This window comes from Haliotis asinina, chromosome 12, assembly GCF_037392515.1.
Source record: "Haliotis asinina isolate JCU_RB_2024 chromosome 12, JCU_Hal_asi_v2, whole genome shotgun sequence".
Lineage (NCBI taxonomy): Eukaryota > Metazoa > Mollusca > Gastropoda > Lepetellida > Haliotidae > Haliotis > Haliotis asinina.
The window spans coordinates 33514999-33532404 of record NC_090291.1 but is presented as its reverse complement, the minus strand read 5'-3'; the positions used below and the strand labels follow the sequence as shown (position 1 = coordinate 33532404).

The 17406-nt window shown below is 39.0% G+C and overlaps 1 protein-coding gene across 1 annotated transcript in view; it reads left to right on the top strand.

Moving 5' to 3' along the window:
• Positions 1–17406, top strand: part of LOC137257986 (zinc finger protein 64-like) — a 189613-nt gene that overhangs the window by 56856 nt on the left and 115351 nt on the right. The window contains exon 9 of the mRNA XM_067795510.1: positions 17068–17155. Coding sequence (XP_067651611.1) covers positions 17068–17117 — 50 coding nt within the window. The 3' untranslated portion in view covers positions 17118–17155. The remainder of the gene's footprint in view (positions 1–17067; positions 17156–17406) is intronic.

Genomic DNA, 17406 nt, shown 5'->3' with positions numbered 1-17406 from the left:
TGTTATCCATTGGATATTCCAGCATCAGGACCTATAATTTAATATTACCCACTCTAATCGGCATCACTTTAAGCTTTCCAAACTGACATGCCATTATGTAAATGAAATACTGTCTGCACCAGCACTAAAACAAATTTGCTCAATGAAATATACAGTAGATGGTTTGGTAACACATGACATCATTAATTCTGATCAGAATAACAGCCTTTAGTGGGGAAAAAATGAAACTATTGACAATCAGACAGACAGACAGACATGTTTATTCAGGAGGGGCCACAGGCCCATCATAGAGTCATTTGCATATGGTATCTATAGTTTAGAGGAACATTTCTAATGTGCCGAAGTACATAATACAGAAAAATAGTAACATCTTTTATGGTACAGTCACTTCTTGTTTTCATAATGTTGATAAAATTGGCATTTGGATCAAAATCAGTTAATAATTAATTACACTTGATATAGTTTTAGTTAGTCTTTAGTCTCTACTGTGATGTTTCAAATGAAAATATAACAAATGGAATTAAAGTTTCTTCTTTTTACAAAAATTCATACCTCATGGGAAGTTATTAAGATTAAATCCATTCAGAACAGCAAATAAATATTTTCTATTGTTGCTATAACATGTTTTACAAATACTGCCCAGGGTGCAAAACCATCCATATTGAGGAGTGTCCACTATGCTCAGGGAAATTAAAAAGAATGTCTGGACAGTTAGACTACAGTCAAATCCCGATGAGTCAAATGCCGATGAGTCGAATGTTGGCGTCTTGAATATTTTGCATAACTGGAAGTATCTGTCGGTCTTGACTATTTTTTCTACCATCATAGACGTACCTATATCTCGAATACATCGATAAGTCTAATGTAATACTTGGTCCCCAGCGATTTGACTCATTCGGATTTGATTGTATTTAGATTCCACTCCTGGGTAAAGTATACTTGCATCAGACATTTCAGCAGAGTGATTACTGGACACTAACTATTTACATGGGAATGAACATTCCTAGGCTTAACATTATGAAATGTAACATGAAGTGTAACATTATAAGTATAACATCATTAAATGTAACATTATGAAGTATAACATCAAAAAAATGTAACACCGCGAAGTATAACATAAAAAAATGTAACATAATTTAATGTAACATTATGAAGTATAACATCACAAAATGTAACACCGTGAAGTATAACATAAAAAAATGTAACATAATTTAATGTAACATTATGAAGTATAACATCACAAAATGTAACACCGTGAAGTATAACATAAAAAAATGTAACATAATTTAATGTAACATTATGAAGTATAACATCACAAAATGTAACATCATGAAACGTAACATCACAAAATGTAACATCATGTAACTTAACACCGAGCCACTACAAGCCACGAATAGTGTTAAGTTGAATGTTTGGATATTCAATTGCATTAAATTTTCCGCCTAAATACAGTCATTACTGAAGGGTATGGCAAGTCTCTGTATCCAACAGCCAACACTCGAACAATCCCCAGTCAAATTTGAATAAAATGGATTTAAACTTGTACAATATTAGAATGAGATAAGAGGAGAAACAGCCGATTGGTTTTTTGTCTGCTCAGAGGTTTAATCTCATATTCAGAAAACAAGCAGTTTTTTTCCCGCGACGTGCGCTCGTCATCGAATCTTGCTCAGCTGTTGGTGAAAATTGGTGACTCGGAAGATGTGACTCAGTTGGAACAAGTTTTATTTCAATTTCTTAATCCGCCATTGGTAGACAAATCACAAATTTCATCTCGCTAACCGCATATATCACTCAGTCAGTAATGCTGCCGTTTCTTGTTCTAATTTTGTCGGCACAATGCGCCATCCTTTTGTCATTTATTTGTGTTTCATTGAAGGCATGTTGGGAGGATTTACTACAAAGTAAATTGGGACGGCATTAGAATTCTCCGCTTGTTTCTTATTTAAAGTATTGAGTGCCACTACTCGCTAACAATGTATCACCCCAGAGAGACTTGTCATCAAGTCACAAAATGAATTGCTCATTTTTGCAGGAAAAAGCCTTCATATTGACCATTTTGGCTACTCAATAATACTGTGTAAATCACCTTCAAGAGGAGCCGTTGTGAAACCCAGTAATTGATACTATCAAAAACTAATATGAGGGTTACAGGGCCAGTGCCTTAGCCAAGACTTTCATTTTCTTCGGCGTGAAATGTGTGCTTTGGGGAATATTTGGTACAAGTTGCGCGCGAAAATCATTTCCATGACTTATAGCCGTATTAATTGAATTGTCCTGCGTTCATATCCTGGCCTCGGCCTTCGACATTGAGCTAATTGATGTATAGATTGTGTAGAAATTGATATTGTCTCTCTGTGTCATCTCCGAAATAACGCTTTCGGAGCCTGCATATGAGGCTCGTTCATGAGATCCCTGCCCTTATGCAAATTCAATTATAGTATCTCAAAATTGGCGAAGCTCATAAAGGGTGGATGGGGCTAAAGGTTCAATAGATGGCAGTGACAGAAAATTGATCTCCGCACTCTACCTGCTCCGACCCTTCACAACTCGAGGGCGGGGAAATTTGCGATGATTTTTCTGCCCTTTGATTCGGCCACAGTTGAAATCAAATACAGAATATTAATAATCTCTTCAGCCCTCTTAATTTGCTGGGAGTCATTTTGCCGGGCTTTCATCAATAAAACTTGAGAGGCTTCGCACGGCCACCTTAATTTTTGATGAGTTTCCATCCTCTTCCCAATATTTCTCCTCGCGAGCAATAAGAGTGCGATTATCGCTAGGTCTTGATGAGGCCGGGGTTGTTATCTCTCTCCCAGCAATTTCTTCATTTTCCAAAGAAAAGCAATTTCTTGACTTAAAACTTCTTATGGTGCGGAGAGAATATCGAGTTTACTTTGGAAAGAGATTTGCAAGCATATATGTTTCCTGATTGTCTGGTGTAGTGCGCTCTATTGACCCTTGCTTCATATAACTTCACAGGGAAGTCGAAGGCACCTTATACAATTATACCAATCTGTGTACTGGCCGTCTGATTGGGGACTGGCAGCCATTTATGACTTTCTTTGGTACTAGCGGAGTGACAACTGTTGTCTTCACAAGCAATATTGGTGTGTTTTATGGGAATAAGAACTTCTATAACCTCAAGAAGTGGGGGAAAAAAATTCACTAGAGAATAATTGGTTGAAGTATTTTTTCGAAAAATTGTATTTCATTTGACATTTGTAAAATTGTTTTACACTGAGGAAACTAATTTGTACACAGTGTTGTGAAAATATTCTCTTTTTTTATTTTTCTCCTTGATTTTCTGATCTGAAAATCTGTTTTGATTATACTGTTTTGTTTTTTTTTCACTTGCAGATTAATAAAGAATACAAACGCTTATGTATGGATCTCAGATCATGACATAAGGTGTTTGAAATTAAACCTGACCACGTTGAACTTTCCAGCTTCCATATGTAGCTACTATTTTCTTGTCATGAGGCAGGATATCCTTGTCTATATGCATCAATTGGTGTTTTAATTCGAGGAACATCACACCATAATCGTGTGAATCCCAGTGTCACCACTAGTTCACCAAGGAGGAAAATTATGTTAACACAAAATAAACTTGGCATATTTGATAGCTATTAAATTTACATAACATTGTTACTAAAATTACTAAACATATATACCTCTCATTTATTTTATTGAAGCCCATTTCTGGTGATATTGCAGGAATATTGCTTAACATAGAATAAAACCATGTTCACTCACTCACTCACATACTTATGATGCTGATTAAGTATTTTGCATGTTGTTTGCATGTAGTAGCTGTTTATGTAACTTGGCAAGGATTTAACAACAAAGTTGACTGATTTAATCTTGTCCCAACAGCTGTACCTCCCCATCCATTCCCTCCCCACTTGAGTTCCTGCAGTTTAAGAAATGGCACATTGGGACAATTACTCATAAAAATGAAGAACATACACTTTTGAGATTTGCTTTCAACAAAAACTTGGGCATATGTAGACAAAACTATACACTGAAAATCAAACAGAGGCAAAAGGGTTCAGGAAAAAGGGTGAATTTTTTTAATACCCTAAGTGTTTTTCAAACAGGGACAGAGTGTCGAGATATGCCTGATAACAGTGACAGAGGGGGTTAAACAAGCCCATTCTCCATGGCTGGTGGTCGGCCTTTAACACGCTATGAATGAGTAAATTAGGAGGGAACCTAACTTAGGTTTCATTGTAGACCTAGTGTATGTTACCTGTAGAGTAAAACGGGCCAAATTGAACTTGGAACCAAATGACAAGGGTGAGGTTTCAAATGTTAAATTTAGCGTGGTTAAATCTACAAGCAACCTGGCACAGCATTAAAAACGTAATATCCATTCTACCATGAGAAAATGACTGCAAACTCTTGAAGACAGTGTTGAGTGAAGTAGCACATGCTGAGTTCAATGTTTTGAGTGGGTTTTCAATCAATCTGAATTAAGGAAACATCGATACTAGCATTTAAACTAAGCATGGCGTTGTGTATGCTCTAACATTGTTTGTTTTTTTTTCAGATCATCACACCAGTACTTTATCTGCATGTATAATTGAGAAAGTACAACAGCAACCGCCATGGTCTCTTAGCCATGATCAAGTGGACACACTAAATTGACATTTAGACACAGAAATATAGATGTCTTATCTATAAATAAAAAAGTATAACTTCTACATGCTGCTAAAAGACATTATGATAGATGCATTTTTAAAAATCTAAAGACAGCAGAACAATTCTTAATTTCAGAGCTGAGACAATGTTGACTTGATCAATCACTCTTGGATTGAGTTGATCTCCTTTTTAGTATGTTTTCTTTGGTTTTGAAGACAGATTTGGTTACACATGGAGAAAATGAACTTTTGCAGTGGAAATTTAAAAATTGCACATTTCCTCACTGTGTTAGCCCAGTGGTTAAAGCATTTGCTTAGAGGTTGGAGACCTGATTTTAATTCCTCAAATAGGTACAATGTGCGAACCCATTTCTGGTATGGCCTGCAGTGATATTGCTGGAACGCTGCTAATAGTGGCATAACACTAGACTCATATCCATGTTCCCTTTGTACAGCCTAATTTGCCTTAGACATAGGTAACCACAGTGCAGTGTTAAAGAATGGGAGTTAAGGTTAACCTTAGTAAAGGTTGCTTTGTGAAAGGAGGCCCTGGTCCTTTTTAATAAATTGAGTATCTCATAGTTTATGCATTTGAACCATGAAAGTACCTATGCTGCAGGTCAACAAAAACATTTTCATTTTGCATTCAGAAACTCCCAGATACCTCCTCTATTAGCTTTGCTCCAAGACTAAACTGAATGCTGAGCCCAGAGATGCGTTGTAAGTAATTCTATCCTTTAAAGAAGCAAGTCTAGATAAGAGGACAGTATCCTTGCTCCAAGAAGCAGGTCTAGATAAGCAGAACCCATGTCATGCTGTTAATATCATGACAGTCTTAAAATTAATGCATGTTTTGTGGATACAGTGTCATGGTATCATTGCGATGACAGTCATAACATTGATACATGTCATGTGGATACAATGTCATGGTGTTACTGTCATGACAGTCTTAAAATTGATGTATGACTTGTGGATACAGTGTCATGGTATCATTGTGATGACAGTCATAACATTGATACATGTCATGTGGATACAATGTCATGGTGTTACTGTCATGACAGTCTTAAAATTGATGTATGACTTGTGGTTACAGTGTCATGGTATCATTGCGACGACAGTCATAACATTGATACATGTCTTGTGGATACAATGTCATGCTTTTATTATCACATATGCCCCCTTTGTGACAATGTCATGACATACCACTGATGAATGCCATGAACATTTTGTGCCAGTTAGATACAAGCACCTCATCTGCATATTTGTTTATAACTGAGTCAAAACTTCCTTGTGTGAAATATTAATTCTAGCGTGCCTATTTCAACTTCATGCCAGAGACTCGTAAATCACTGACTGACTCAAATTTGACAAAGACCTATTTCTCGACAATAAAAATAGACTTGCCATCTCTCAGCTGAGGGAGGTACATCTGTTAAAATGTTCACTTTTAAGCCTCACCTTGTTGGAGGGATGGCACTGATGAGAGACGGCAATTTAATTAGTGATCATCACAGCCCCTGTAGTTCTACCCATTCCTACACTCAAAGTAGACGTTTTGTCAAGTGGGGCGAAAAACTTCACCAGAAATGATATAACAGAATACCGCCATTACCAGATGTTACATGGGAATGCCTTTGAAATGGCTGCCCGTATGAGCAGCCTCAGAAACATTGGCAGTCCATTTACTCCTTGCAATTGAGCATTCATGTAAATGTAAATTATTATGGCAGATAGGTCCTTGTGCTTCAAATGCCGTTTAGCGATGGTTCAGAGTGAGCAAGGCCCACCAAGATGGAGAGCGAGATGCGGACACCATACACGTGCATCTGACATTTTTATTTAGTGCGCATTGTGGGTTTTGTTTAATTTAGGATTTCCCTGGAAACCCATCTTCTGTTCACTTGTGTAACCAATGCTAACACTGCTCTATAACTTTGACAATTATTACAAATAATGCTAACAGTCCATCATTTGGCGGCATGTGCTTGATATAATCCATCTTGACTTATATCCGGTGATAGGATAGGCTTCTCTCGAATGAATTTGGTTCATGTTACCTCCATGTGGAGAGGAATGTCTGTTGTGTTTTCAGCATTAACCTGAGCTATTGAGCTTGATACGAGGGCTTGTTTTCTCTGCCCAACACATCGTGGTGTATATACCTGTAGCAACAGCCCTGCTGTCGTGATGCGTAGATCGTTATCACTTACACCACCACTGAGTTAATGCCACAGTCTGCCTAGAGGGAGCGGGGTGGTGGAGGAGTTGATGGGTAGGTGGGAAGGGATACAGGTAATTATGAGGGAGTCAGTGGTATGGACGGGAGGGGTTGGTGAGAAAGGATGGGATGGATGGGTAGGTGAAAGAGGATGGGATGAATGATAGGGAAGGGGTAGTTGAGAGATGAGATGGGTTGGTAGGTGAGATAGGATGGGATGATGGACAGTTGAGTTAGCATGGGATGGATGGATGGGTAGTTGAAAGAGGATGGGATGGATAGATGAGTAGGTAAGAGAGGATGGGGTGGATGGGTAGGTGAGAGAGAATGGGATAAATGGGTGGAAGGTGAGAGAGGATGGGATCTATGGATGGTAGGTGAGAGAGGATGGGATCTATGGATGTTAGGTGAGAGAGAATGGGATCTATGAATGGGTAGGTGTGAGAGGATTTGATGTATGGATGGGTAGGTGAGACAGAATAGGATAAATGGATGGAAGGTGAGAGAGAATGGGATGTATAGATTGGTAGGAGTGAGAGGATGGGATGGATGGATGGGAGTGAGAGGACGGATATATGGATAGATAGGAGTGAGAGGGTGGGATGTATGGATGGGTAGGTGAGAGAGAATGGGATGTATAGATGGGTAGGAGTGAGAGGATGGATGTATGGATGGGTAGGAGTGAGAGGATGGATGTGTGGATGGGTAGGAGTGAGTGGGTAGATGGTTGGTAGGGGATAGGAGAGGATGGAATGGATTGATGGAGAGGCAGGATGGGATGAATGGATGGGTAGATAAATGGGTAGGAGTGAGAGGATGGATGTATGGATGGGTAGGAGTGAGAGGATGGATATGTGGATGGGTAGGAGTGAGAGGATGGATATGTGGATGGGTAGGAGTGAGAGGATGAGATGTATGGATGGGTAGGAGTGAGAGAGTAGATGGTTGGTAGGGGATGGGAGAGGATGGAATGGATTGATGGAGAGGCAGGATGGGATGAATGGATGGGTAGTGAAAGGACAACAAGGATGGATGTCTAGTATGGGATGGATGGGTAGATGAGAGGATGGGGTGGATGTTAGAGTATGGGTGGATAGTTGAGAAAACATGCATAGGAAGGTGAAAGAAGATGGAATGGATGGGTGGGTAGGTGAAAATGGATGAGAGGAGATGGGTAGGTAAGAGAGGATGGGACAGATTTGCACTCTTTCACCTTTGTATGCAAGACATTCTTTACAATCTATTCAGGTAATCTAGTTTTAGCCAATAACTCTGTTGAGATTCCCTTCACAAATACTCCGTATACTTAGCATTTGGACAATCTTTTTTCCCAGAAAAATATATAAATGTAAAAGATATTTGTAAATTCTGTGATTTATTTAAGTTAGAATTAGATATGTAATCAGCTAATCAAATGGTACGAGTTGTTTGAAGTGTTCAGTTGCAGAACAAAAAATACTTGCTTATTAGTAATGGTAGAAAGATGTTTCCCTTTCATACAGGAGCTGAAGGTTCAATAAATGACATGTTCTGTCCCTGTATACAGTATTATGTTGTCAGACAAACAACAGTGAATGGCATAGCGTCAGTATTGACTGACACCAATTAGCCAGTATTCATGTCGAGCAGTGTGACCTGGAAAAAAGAAAACCTAACAAGAAGACTCAACAATCTCAACTCCCTTAGGAGTATGCATGTGGCAACATGACATGACCTCAATTTGTTACATACACTTATGTATAACTGGGTCACTCGAGTGTTTTCAACTCATGTACGTAACTCTGATGATTGTCCGAGTTTCAACCTGTGAACAGTGGTAGTGTGTGTTGGCTGTTGCAATTTACGTCAGGTTTAGAATAGATAGATAAAACGACGTGCATTTTTTTTTAATCAGGCAGAGTGAGATGTTTTTTTTTCAGTAGACACTGATATCATCAGAAACGGGCTGTACACATTGTACCCATATTGGGAATCAAACCTAGATTCTTAGCATGATGGTCAAACGACTTAACCACTACACTACCACACCACCACTCTTTTCAAAACTGTGTGAATGTTACATGTTGTCATTTTCCTAATTAATGCAGACATTTTGTATCTTTCTTTCAAATTGGCTTCCAGAGGTTATCCTTGAAAGCTATGCCCATTTATTACGCAAGTTGTGTTCTTGATACATTGTACTGTATTTAAGTGATATCCTGGTTTGTCAGTTCATTGTAAGGAGGGCCCAAAGTGATGCAGTTACAAGATATGTACTTATTTGATGAAACCCTTGAGTGCTGTACGACACACTGGGGAAAACCCATGTGTGCTGCTTGACACACTTGTGAAACCCCATGTACACAGTAGGACACACTGGGAAAATCCATGTACACAGTAGGACACACTGGGGAAACCCTATGAACACAACAGGACACACAGGGGAAACCCACGTGTGCTGCTTGACACACTTGTGAAACCCCATGTACACAGTAGGACACACTGGGGAAACCCATGTACACAGTAGGACACACTGGGAAAACCCTATGAACACAACAGGACACACAGGGGAAACCCACGTGTGCTGCTTGACACACTTGTGAAACCCCATGTACACAGTAGGACACACTGGGAAAATCCATGCGTGCTGTATGACATACTAGGGAAACCCCAGGAACACAATAGGACACTGGGAAAACCCATGTACACAGTAGGACACACTGGGGAAACCCCAGGAACACAATAGGACACTGGGAAAACCCATGTACACAGTAGGACACACTGGGGAAACCCCAGGAACACAATAGGACACTGGGAAAACCCATGTACACAGTAGGACACACTGGGGAAACCCCAGGAACACAATAGGACACTGGGAAAACCCATGTACACAGTAGGACACACTGGGGAAACCCTATGAACACAACAGGACACACAGGGGAAACCCACGTGTGCTGCTTGACACACTTGTGAAACCCCATGTACACAGTAGGACACACTGGGAAAATCCATGCGTGCTGTATGACATACTAGGGAAACCCCAGGAACACAATAGGACACTGGGAAAACCCATGTACACAGTAGGACACACTGGGGAAACCCCAGGAACACAATAGGACACTGGGAAAACCCATGTACACAGTAGGACACACTGGGGAAACCCTATGAACACAATAGGACACACAGGGGAAACCCATGTGTGCTGTACGACCCACTGGGGAAACCCCATGTACACAGTAGGACATACTAGGAAAACCAATGTACACAGTAGGACAAAGAGGGGAAACCCATGTACACAGTAGGACACACTGGGGAAACCCATGTACACAGTAGGACACACTGGGGAAACCGATGTACACAGTAGGACAAAGAGGGGAAACCCATGTACACAGTAGGACACACTGGGGAAACCCAAACCATCTAGTCAGGCAGGTCAATTTGAGAATCTTGCAGTCCATCTTGAAAATATCCCATCCCGGGCAGTCGGACAGGCAGTTATTTCGAATGCCGACATAGGTAATTTTTTATGCCTCTAACTTATTTTGGGCACAGGTTAACTAACTAAAAATCATTCAACTTTCACAAATGTGACATGTCTGTACTCAGTGCCATAAAAAGTACAAGAAGCACAAAAGGGAGACACCAAGTTTAATTTTGTCAGAGACTGAGTGGAATAAAGGCATGTCAGTCCAAACATTGATAAAACAGAGTCTTTTCAAAGTCTATTTAATAGTCACAAGGCAATTGTAGATTCCTCCCATGATGTTGTATCTTCTGTGAAAAACGTATTTATTATGCACCAGAAAATGTAGGTTCTCTTGGAAACATTTCAGTTTAGTACTCAGATCATATACTGACAGATCTGTTGAGACATTTCATGTGTTACTTAGATGCAAAGTGCTCACTACAGGAGATACAGCAACGATTCAAAAGAAATTGTATATTCCTTGAAAAATAGTTCTCTCTTAAAGAGTATGGCTTTTCAATCTAAAGTTACTTCAGTATGCCTATTTTTATCTCACATAATTAAAAAAGAACTAAACATTTAAATCTTTTCTCTTTTTTTTTCAAATGCACTCCACTGGCTCATATGGACAATGCAATGAACTATTCCTTTAATAATTGTCTGGAAAATGTTTTTAAGCAAGGTAATGGTGAAATGAATAAAAAAAATAATGCCAAGCAGATGTTTTGCACATTTTGATCCACAATGTTCTTTATTTGTTTTAGAAATCGTTGAAATAAATGATAAAAGTATCCCTTTTCTTTGGAAAGTTGACTTCTTGAAATTTCATACGTCATCATTTTCTAACTTTGAATTGTAAGGTTTGAAAAATAGCTTCAGTTATCAATTGTAGCTGTCAAGAGGTTAACTTTTTATTGTACTGGTTTATCTGCTGAAGAGTTTTTCTGACACAGAGAGGCGCTGCTCCATCCTTGTCATAGCAGCTGGGCCTGCCTGGGGCATCGTGGGATTGACGTGACAGTAATCATATTTTCGCGAGTCCCTGCATATGTTCGTCTTGGCCGCTCTCTCTATCATTCACACATTCCAAAACGATATGATCTGTGGCAAGGGCCATGATGCACAGATGAGAGATTGGCTCTGAGTTATATGCATGCTTCAGTGCCAGGCAAGCTATTTGCCTCCGTCAGTTAGGGGCGAGGTTAAATACATTTAATGATGTGTGTGCATACAACTCGTTCATCACAATGTAATAGTCCCTGTGACTTTGCAAAAAAATTATCTCGCATGGCCGCCCCAACATGGGAATAGGCCCTTTGACACTAATGTCAGGCCTAAATCAATTTGAGAACGGCTTGATATTTATCACTGATATTTTGGCTCATATTCATATCGTTGTGCACTGAAAATCAATTTGTAGAATAGAGGAGGGCAGACAGGTCACGGAAATGCGCGTCCTTTGTATTGGAGGGGGCAGCGTAATTAGTTTAAGCTCAATATCACTCAAATAGAGAGAATTTGTCAGGGAAGAAAGGGAAGGTGTCCTATTATTCATCCCAGGTCCATCTGACTTCCTGATTTTATGCATAATTCAAGCAGTCTCTCTCTGCTATCCGAGGACTCTTTCTTCAGAAGATATCTAATGCCGTTTCTTAAATATTGCCGACGTACGGATCATCTTTCATTCAATTTTGAATGCGCTGTTGATTATGGCATGTATGCACGGCATCATAGCGTCAATGCGAGAGCATGAGAAGGCATTTGGGGGGCTCCAAAACCAATGTCTTGAGGAAGCCTAGATGATGGATTCGAGACGGCAAATGGACGCTTCTAAAGAAATCACACTATTTTTCGCGAGAAAATGATCCCGCTCAGTTTTGGCTGAATGAATTAATGACTAATGATAAAAGTGTTGAGGACTGGTAGGGATAACTGGACTTTATGCTGTAATGAAATTGGAATTGGCCTGGCTTGAGCATAGCCAAAATAAATTTCTTTCCGCCATTCCTAGTCGGAGATGAATAGCGTTGGTTATTAATTCGTCCCCTGCTTGCGGCATAACTGAGTTTTGCTCACTGGCATCCAATGTGTCACCAATCAATTCTGCGAGTTTGAAACTTTTTTGGCAGAGAGGTTCGACTTTGATGTTTCAGGCTAAAAGTATCAGTAAATTGATGTACATTTTGGCTTTGTGATTTTTTTATTCACCGACTTTAGTTTCCCCTTGGAGATTAAGTTTTATTAAAAAGTTCAGGGATGTCGATGACATCGTAAATGTGCTTGGGTGTAGATCGGTTTTAAAAAGTTTGGAGGCATTTATTTTTTTTGACATTATGCTTTTTCTTCCCACTAAAAAAAAATATGTATGGTAAATGAAGACCAGGAAAAATTGAAAACTGTGCAAGACAGATATATTATCAACATCAGGATCATGACGAATGATTTGAGAAAATGAATGAAGACTTTTTTTTGAAGATTTTGTGGCTCCATTTATCTGCTTCAATGTATCTTTTTATTTGCCATTGTTTTATAAATTCGGATCACAAATAATCTTGCTAATCTTTTGATATTTGACTGTGGTTGAATTAAAAGTGAAACATGTCAATGGAAGATGTATTAGTTTGCAGACTCTTTTTAAGATGTGTAAGTGGGGGTCCTTTCCTGATTAATGGTGATGTAAGCATGCCACGCTAACATTTTCAAAGTCAGCTTTTCTTCAAAGAGACCATTTATAGGTTGAATAGTTTGTCTGGTTTTATGTCATGTTTTTGTGGCAAGAAACTGCAAGTGTTTTAACTTTGATTAATGGTTGGATGGTTCCTTGGTATCCAAACACAATGATAAAAATGTTTAGAGATGGATTTTACAGATTTTATAGATTTTTTTAAAATTGATTTAGTTTAATGATAAATGTGAACCTTTATCAATTAATTTGTTGGTATGAAGCTAATAACTTTGTAAACAGTGATTGATTTTGTCTTTGATATTGCAAATTGGACAAAATGTCAAATTGTAGCCATCATTTAATTTCTGGACAAAATTCAAAGCTGTTGAAAATCAGAAACATATTATGTTGAAATTGAAATGTTGGTTTTGTAAAATCAAGATATGAGTTGACAAGGGGGATAAAACTGTACAAGTACAAATTAATCTGTGCTTCGAAAGACTAGACTTTAATATGTCAAGTCAAAATGATCACTGGGTATCTGTTTAGTGACATTGTCCAGCTGATGGTAGGTGGACATGATATAAATATTGACCCGGGAAGGGGTGTTGGGGCAGGGTGGGGGGTATTTGAGGTTGAGATGGTCCATCTTTTAAGGGGGAGAAAATGAGATTTGTTTGGTATGTTTGTCAACATTCAAGTAATATGGTACCTGTGGGAAACTGAGAATGTACATCTGATTATATCTATGTTTTATGTTTTGTTATGTTTCTGTTTAATGTAATAGTGTGGCTTTATGGTGACCCTCTGTAAATGAGCAAGTTGGACCAGAAATTCCTGTGATTGATATTATGAGCATCAGCTTTGCAGTGGAGTACAATGACATGATCATGACTACCCAATCCTCTTACTACCAGCAAAGGCTGATGAGTGTAAGAGGGAGATAGTGTTAATAATGACATCCCACATGCCCTCCCACAATCTGCAGCACTATTAATTCCCAACATGGGTGCAGTGTGAATCCCTGTTGACCTCTGGCATGGGTACAATGTGAAACGTTGCACCTTGTATTTGGTGCAATGTGAATTCCTATTGACATCAGACTTAGGTACAGTGTGAAACCATGACAATACCCCACATGGGTTCAGTGTGAATCCCCATTTATCTGTCGCATGGGTACAATGTGAAGCATTGTTTATTCCCCACATGGGTGCAATGTTAATTCCTGTTGACCCCTGACATGGGCACAGTGTGAATCTGCGACAGTTCCCCACATGGGTGCAATGTTAATTCCTGTTGACCTCTGACATGGACACAGTGTGAATCCATGACAATTCCCCACATGGGTGCAAAGTTAATTCCTGTTGACCTCTGACATGGGCACAGTGTGAATCCGCGACAGTTCCCCACATGGGTGCAATGTTAATTCCTGTTGACCCCTGACATGGGCACAGTGTGAATCTGCGACAGTTCCCCACATGGGTGCAATGTTAATTCCTGTTGACCTCTGACATGGACACAGTGTGAATCCATGACAATTCCCCACATGGGTGCAAAGTTAATTCCTGTTGACCTCTGACATGGGCACAGTGTGAATCCGCGACAGTTCCCCACATGGGTGCAATGTTAATTCCTGTTGACCTCTGACATGGGCACAGTGTGAATCTGCAATGTTAATTCCTGTTGACCTCTGACATGGACACAGTGTGAATCCATGACAATTCCCCACATGGGTGCAATGTGAATCCCTGTTGACCTCTGGGATGGGTGCAATGTGAAGCACTTTTAGTTTCCCACATAGGTAAAATGTGAATCCCTGGTTGCCTCTCACATGGGTGCAATGTAAATCCCCGTTGATCTCCCACTTGGGTGTAATGTGAATCCCTGTTGACCTCTGGCATGGGTGCAATGTGAATCCCTGTTGACCTCTGGCATGGGTGCAGTGTGAAGCACTGTTAGTTTTCTGGTGTCCTCTCACATTTGTTGGTTTCAGATTAATTTGACTTGCTGTGCATACACTCAAAACAAAATGATTAAATGATAATTATTTACAAGTGACAACTGTTCATAGCTGACTAAATATATCGATTTGCATATGCTTTTCAGGTATTGATGTCCTATTTTGGTTGCAGCTGCATCAGAAATGTGTCTTTTGATAGTAGTGAGAAGGGGATGTGCGGGAAGGATAGAGGTGGCGAGGTGTGTTCATACAAGAACTTGTTGACATAAATCAAGCTATTTATTTCACTACTCCCAGTCTTTCATGCATACAGGTATAGTAATAAGTTGTAATAGACATAAAACTATGTATTTAGTTTGATTTTTCGTTTTCTTTAGATTGTGTTTACACTATCAGTACGACCAAAGCGGAAATTGGCCAGTAGATATTTTTACACGCTTTGCGCATGCTCACAGCCAGTCTGAAATTAATGTGAAACCAACGAATGGGTACAGTGTGAATCTCTGTTGATCTCCCACAATCTCCCTGCAATGTTAAGACTTCAGAATTCCCCACATGGGTACATTGTGAATCAGTGTTGACCTCTGACATGGGTACAATGCCTATCCCTGTCAATTCTCCACATATGTTCAATGTATGTTTGAAAGAGCCATACTGTGATTTCAAGTTGACAAGATCACCAACACACTTTTTTCTCACCACTGATGAACTGATGGATGTATTGGTCAGACTAGGTCACTAGGTTTACACTATGTCAACACCAAGTGACTTGGGATGTTAATTCTAACATCAATCACTGATTGCACACTACAGATTTGAATAACTATGGGACTGCTTGTTTACTGTATGGGACGGTTAGGTGGGTGGATTTGAGATGAGGGATTTCTCTCAGAAAGAGGACACTCTCTTGGGAACCCTCAGCTCAAGGTAATATTGCAGGGTAATGTCAAATATCAACTATCATACTGAAACTGATGGTCCAAAAGTAGTCTGTCACACAGACCCTGAAGCAAATATAACCAAGAAACCCCACGCAAGTCTAGAAAATGGGGCAAGTCTATATTTTCTGAACTTCTGAAAATGAAGAGAGTCCCAGGGCTCCATTTCATTATATTATTTTCTTTTACAATGAACTTTTTTCAGACAAATATGTTCATTTCAGAGACTAGTTGTCTAATTTGAAAGCAGAGCTTGTGATTGTCAACTAGATGAATTAATTTTGCTTTTTGTTGTTGTTTAGCATCATGCTCAGTGAAATTTAAGTTATTTACAGAGCAATGTAAATCCAGTGGCTGACATCATGAGTATCAATGTAGACGACTGAGATAAATGACATGCTCCAGACAAGCCCACCTTATCCATTGATCTACTGTTACAACCAGCGTAACTTGCTCTGGATCAGTTTTAAACTGAATCTTTGTGGATCCAATGAGGGAGGTTGTCCATATTTGGAATATATTTTTAGGAAACAAATTTCCTTAACATAATTTCAGCAAGTCATAATCTAAATTAATACTAAAGGGAAATATCTTACCATGAAAAATAACCTGATATTTTATGACCAGTCATTTGTAAGTATTTTGAATATTTTAATCAAGCTGAAAAAAGTGAGTTAATATCAGATTAATCCATGATGAATGTAAATTCAATGATGTAAGCATTTGGGTTTTTGCATATCTGTTATTGATTACAAAGAACCAGCTGACTTAAATGTAAACATACCTATGCATAGCTTAATGGGAGTTACCTCCCTTTACTAGTAGTGCCCATGAACAACACAAAATACATTGTGTTCTTTCAAAATATGAAATATCCCCCATTTTTGACTCATTTTCATGTGTCCAGTAGTGTTAAGTATAACGTGTTCTAATTCTGAAAGATGATGGTAGCATTTTCAAAAGTCATTAGGATTTCATCAGATTATCATTTTATAATATTAATAAAGAATATTGATACTGCATTGAAAATTATGAGATATAAGACATCTTAACACAAGACTGAAAAAATATATCTGTCGTATTAAATGTGTTTCGTCTTCATCCTGTTTGTATGTGTAGTGTATTGAAAGAGGGTATCAGACTCGATCAAATGTTTAAATGCACCTCAGCTAATTCAAGGAATTTCTTGTTTTTGAAGAGATGCCGCCTCTGCTTCAATACCAGAGACTGGAAGGGAACTCAGGCTGAAAAGATGGAGTATTTTCATGATTCTCCACAGCTCTCAGGTAGGAAATACCACTTCCACATCTTACATTCCATCTTGTCAATTTCAGAGTTTACTCAGAAGCTGGTGTTGTATGATATCAAGGCAGACACATTCCCCAGGCCTGCATGACATGGTCAGCAAGGAGCAGTAATGGGGATTTCAAAAAAGGCTTGCTGACAATCTCCAGTTCAAATTTGAAAGTGTGTTCAAATTCATGAAACCTTATTTGGACAATAATTATTCAGTTTGGTCATTAATCATTATGTTTGG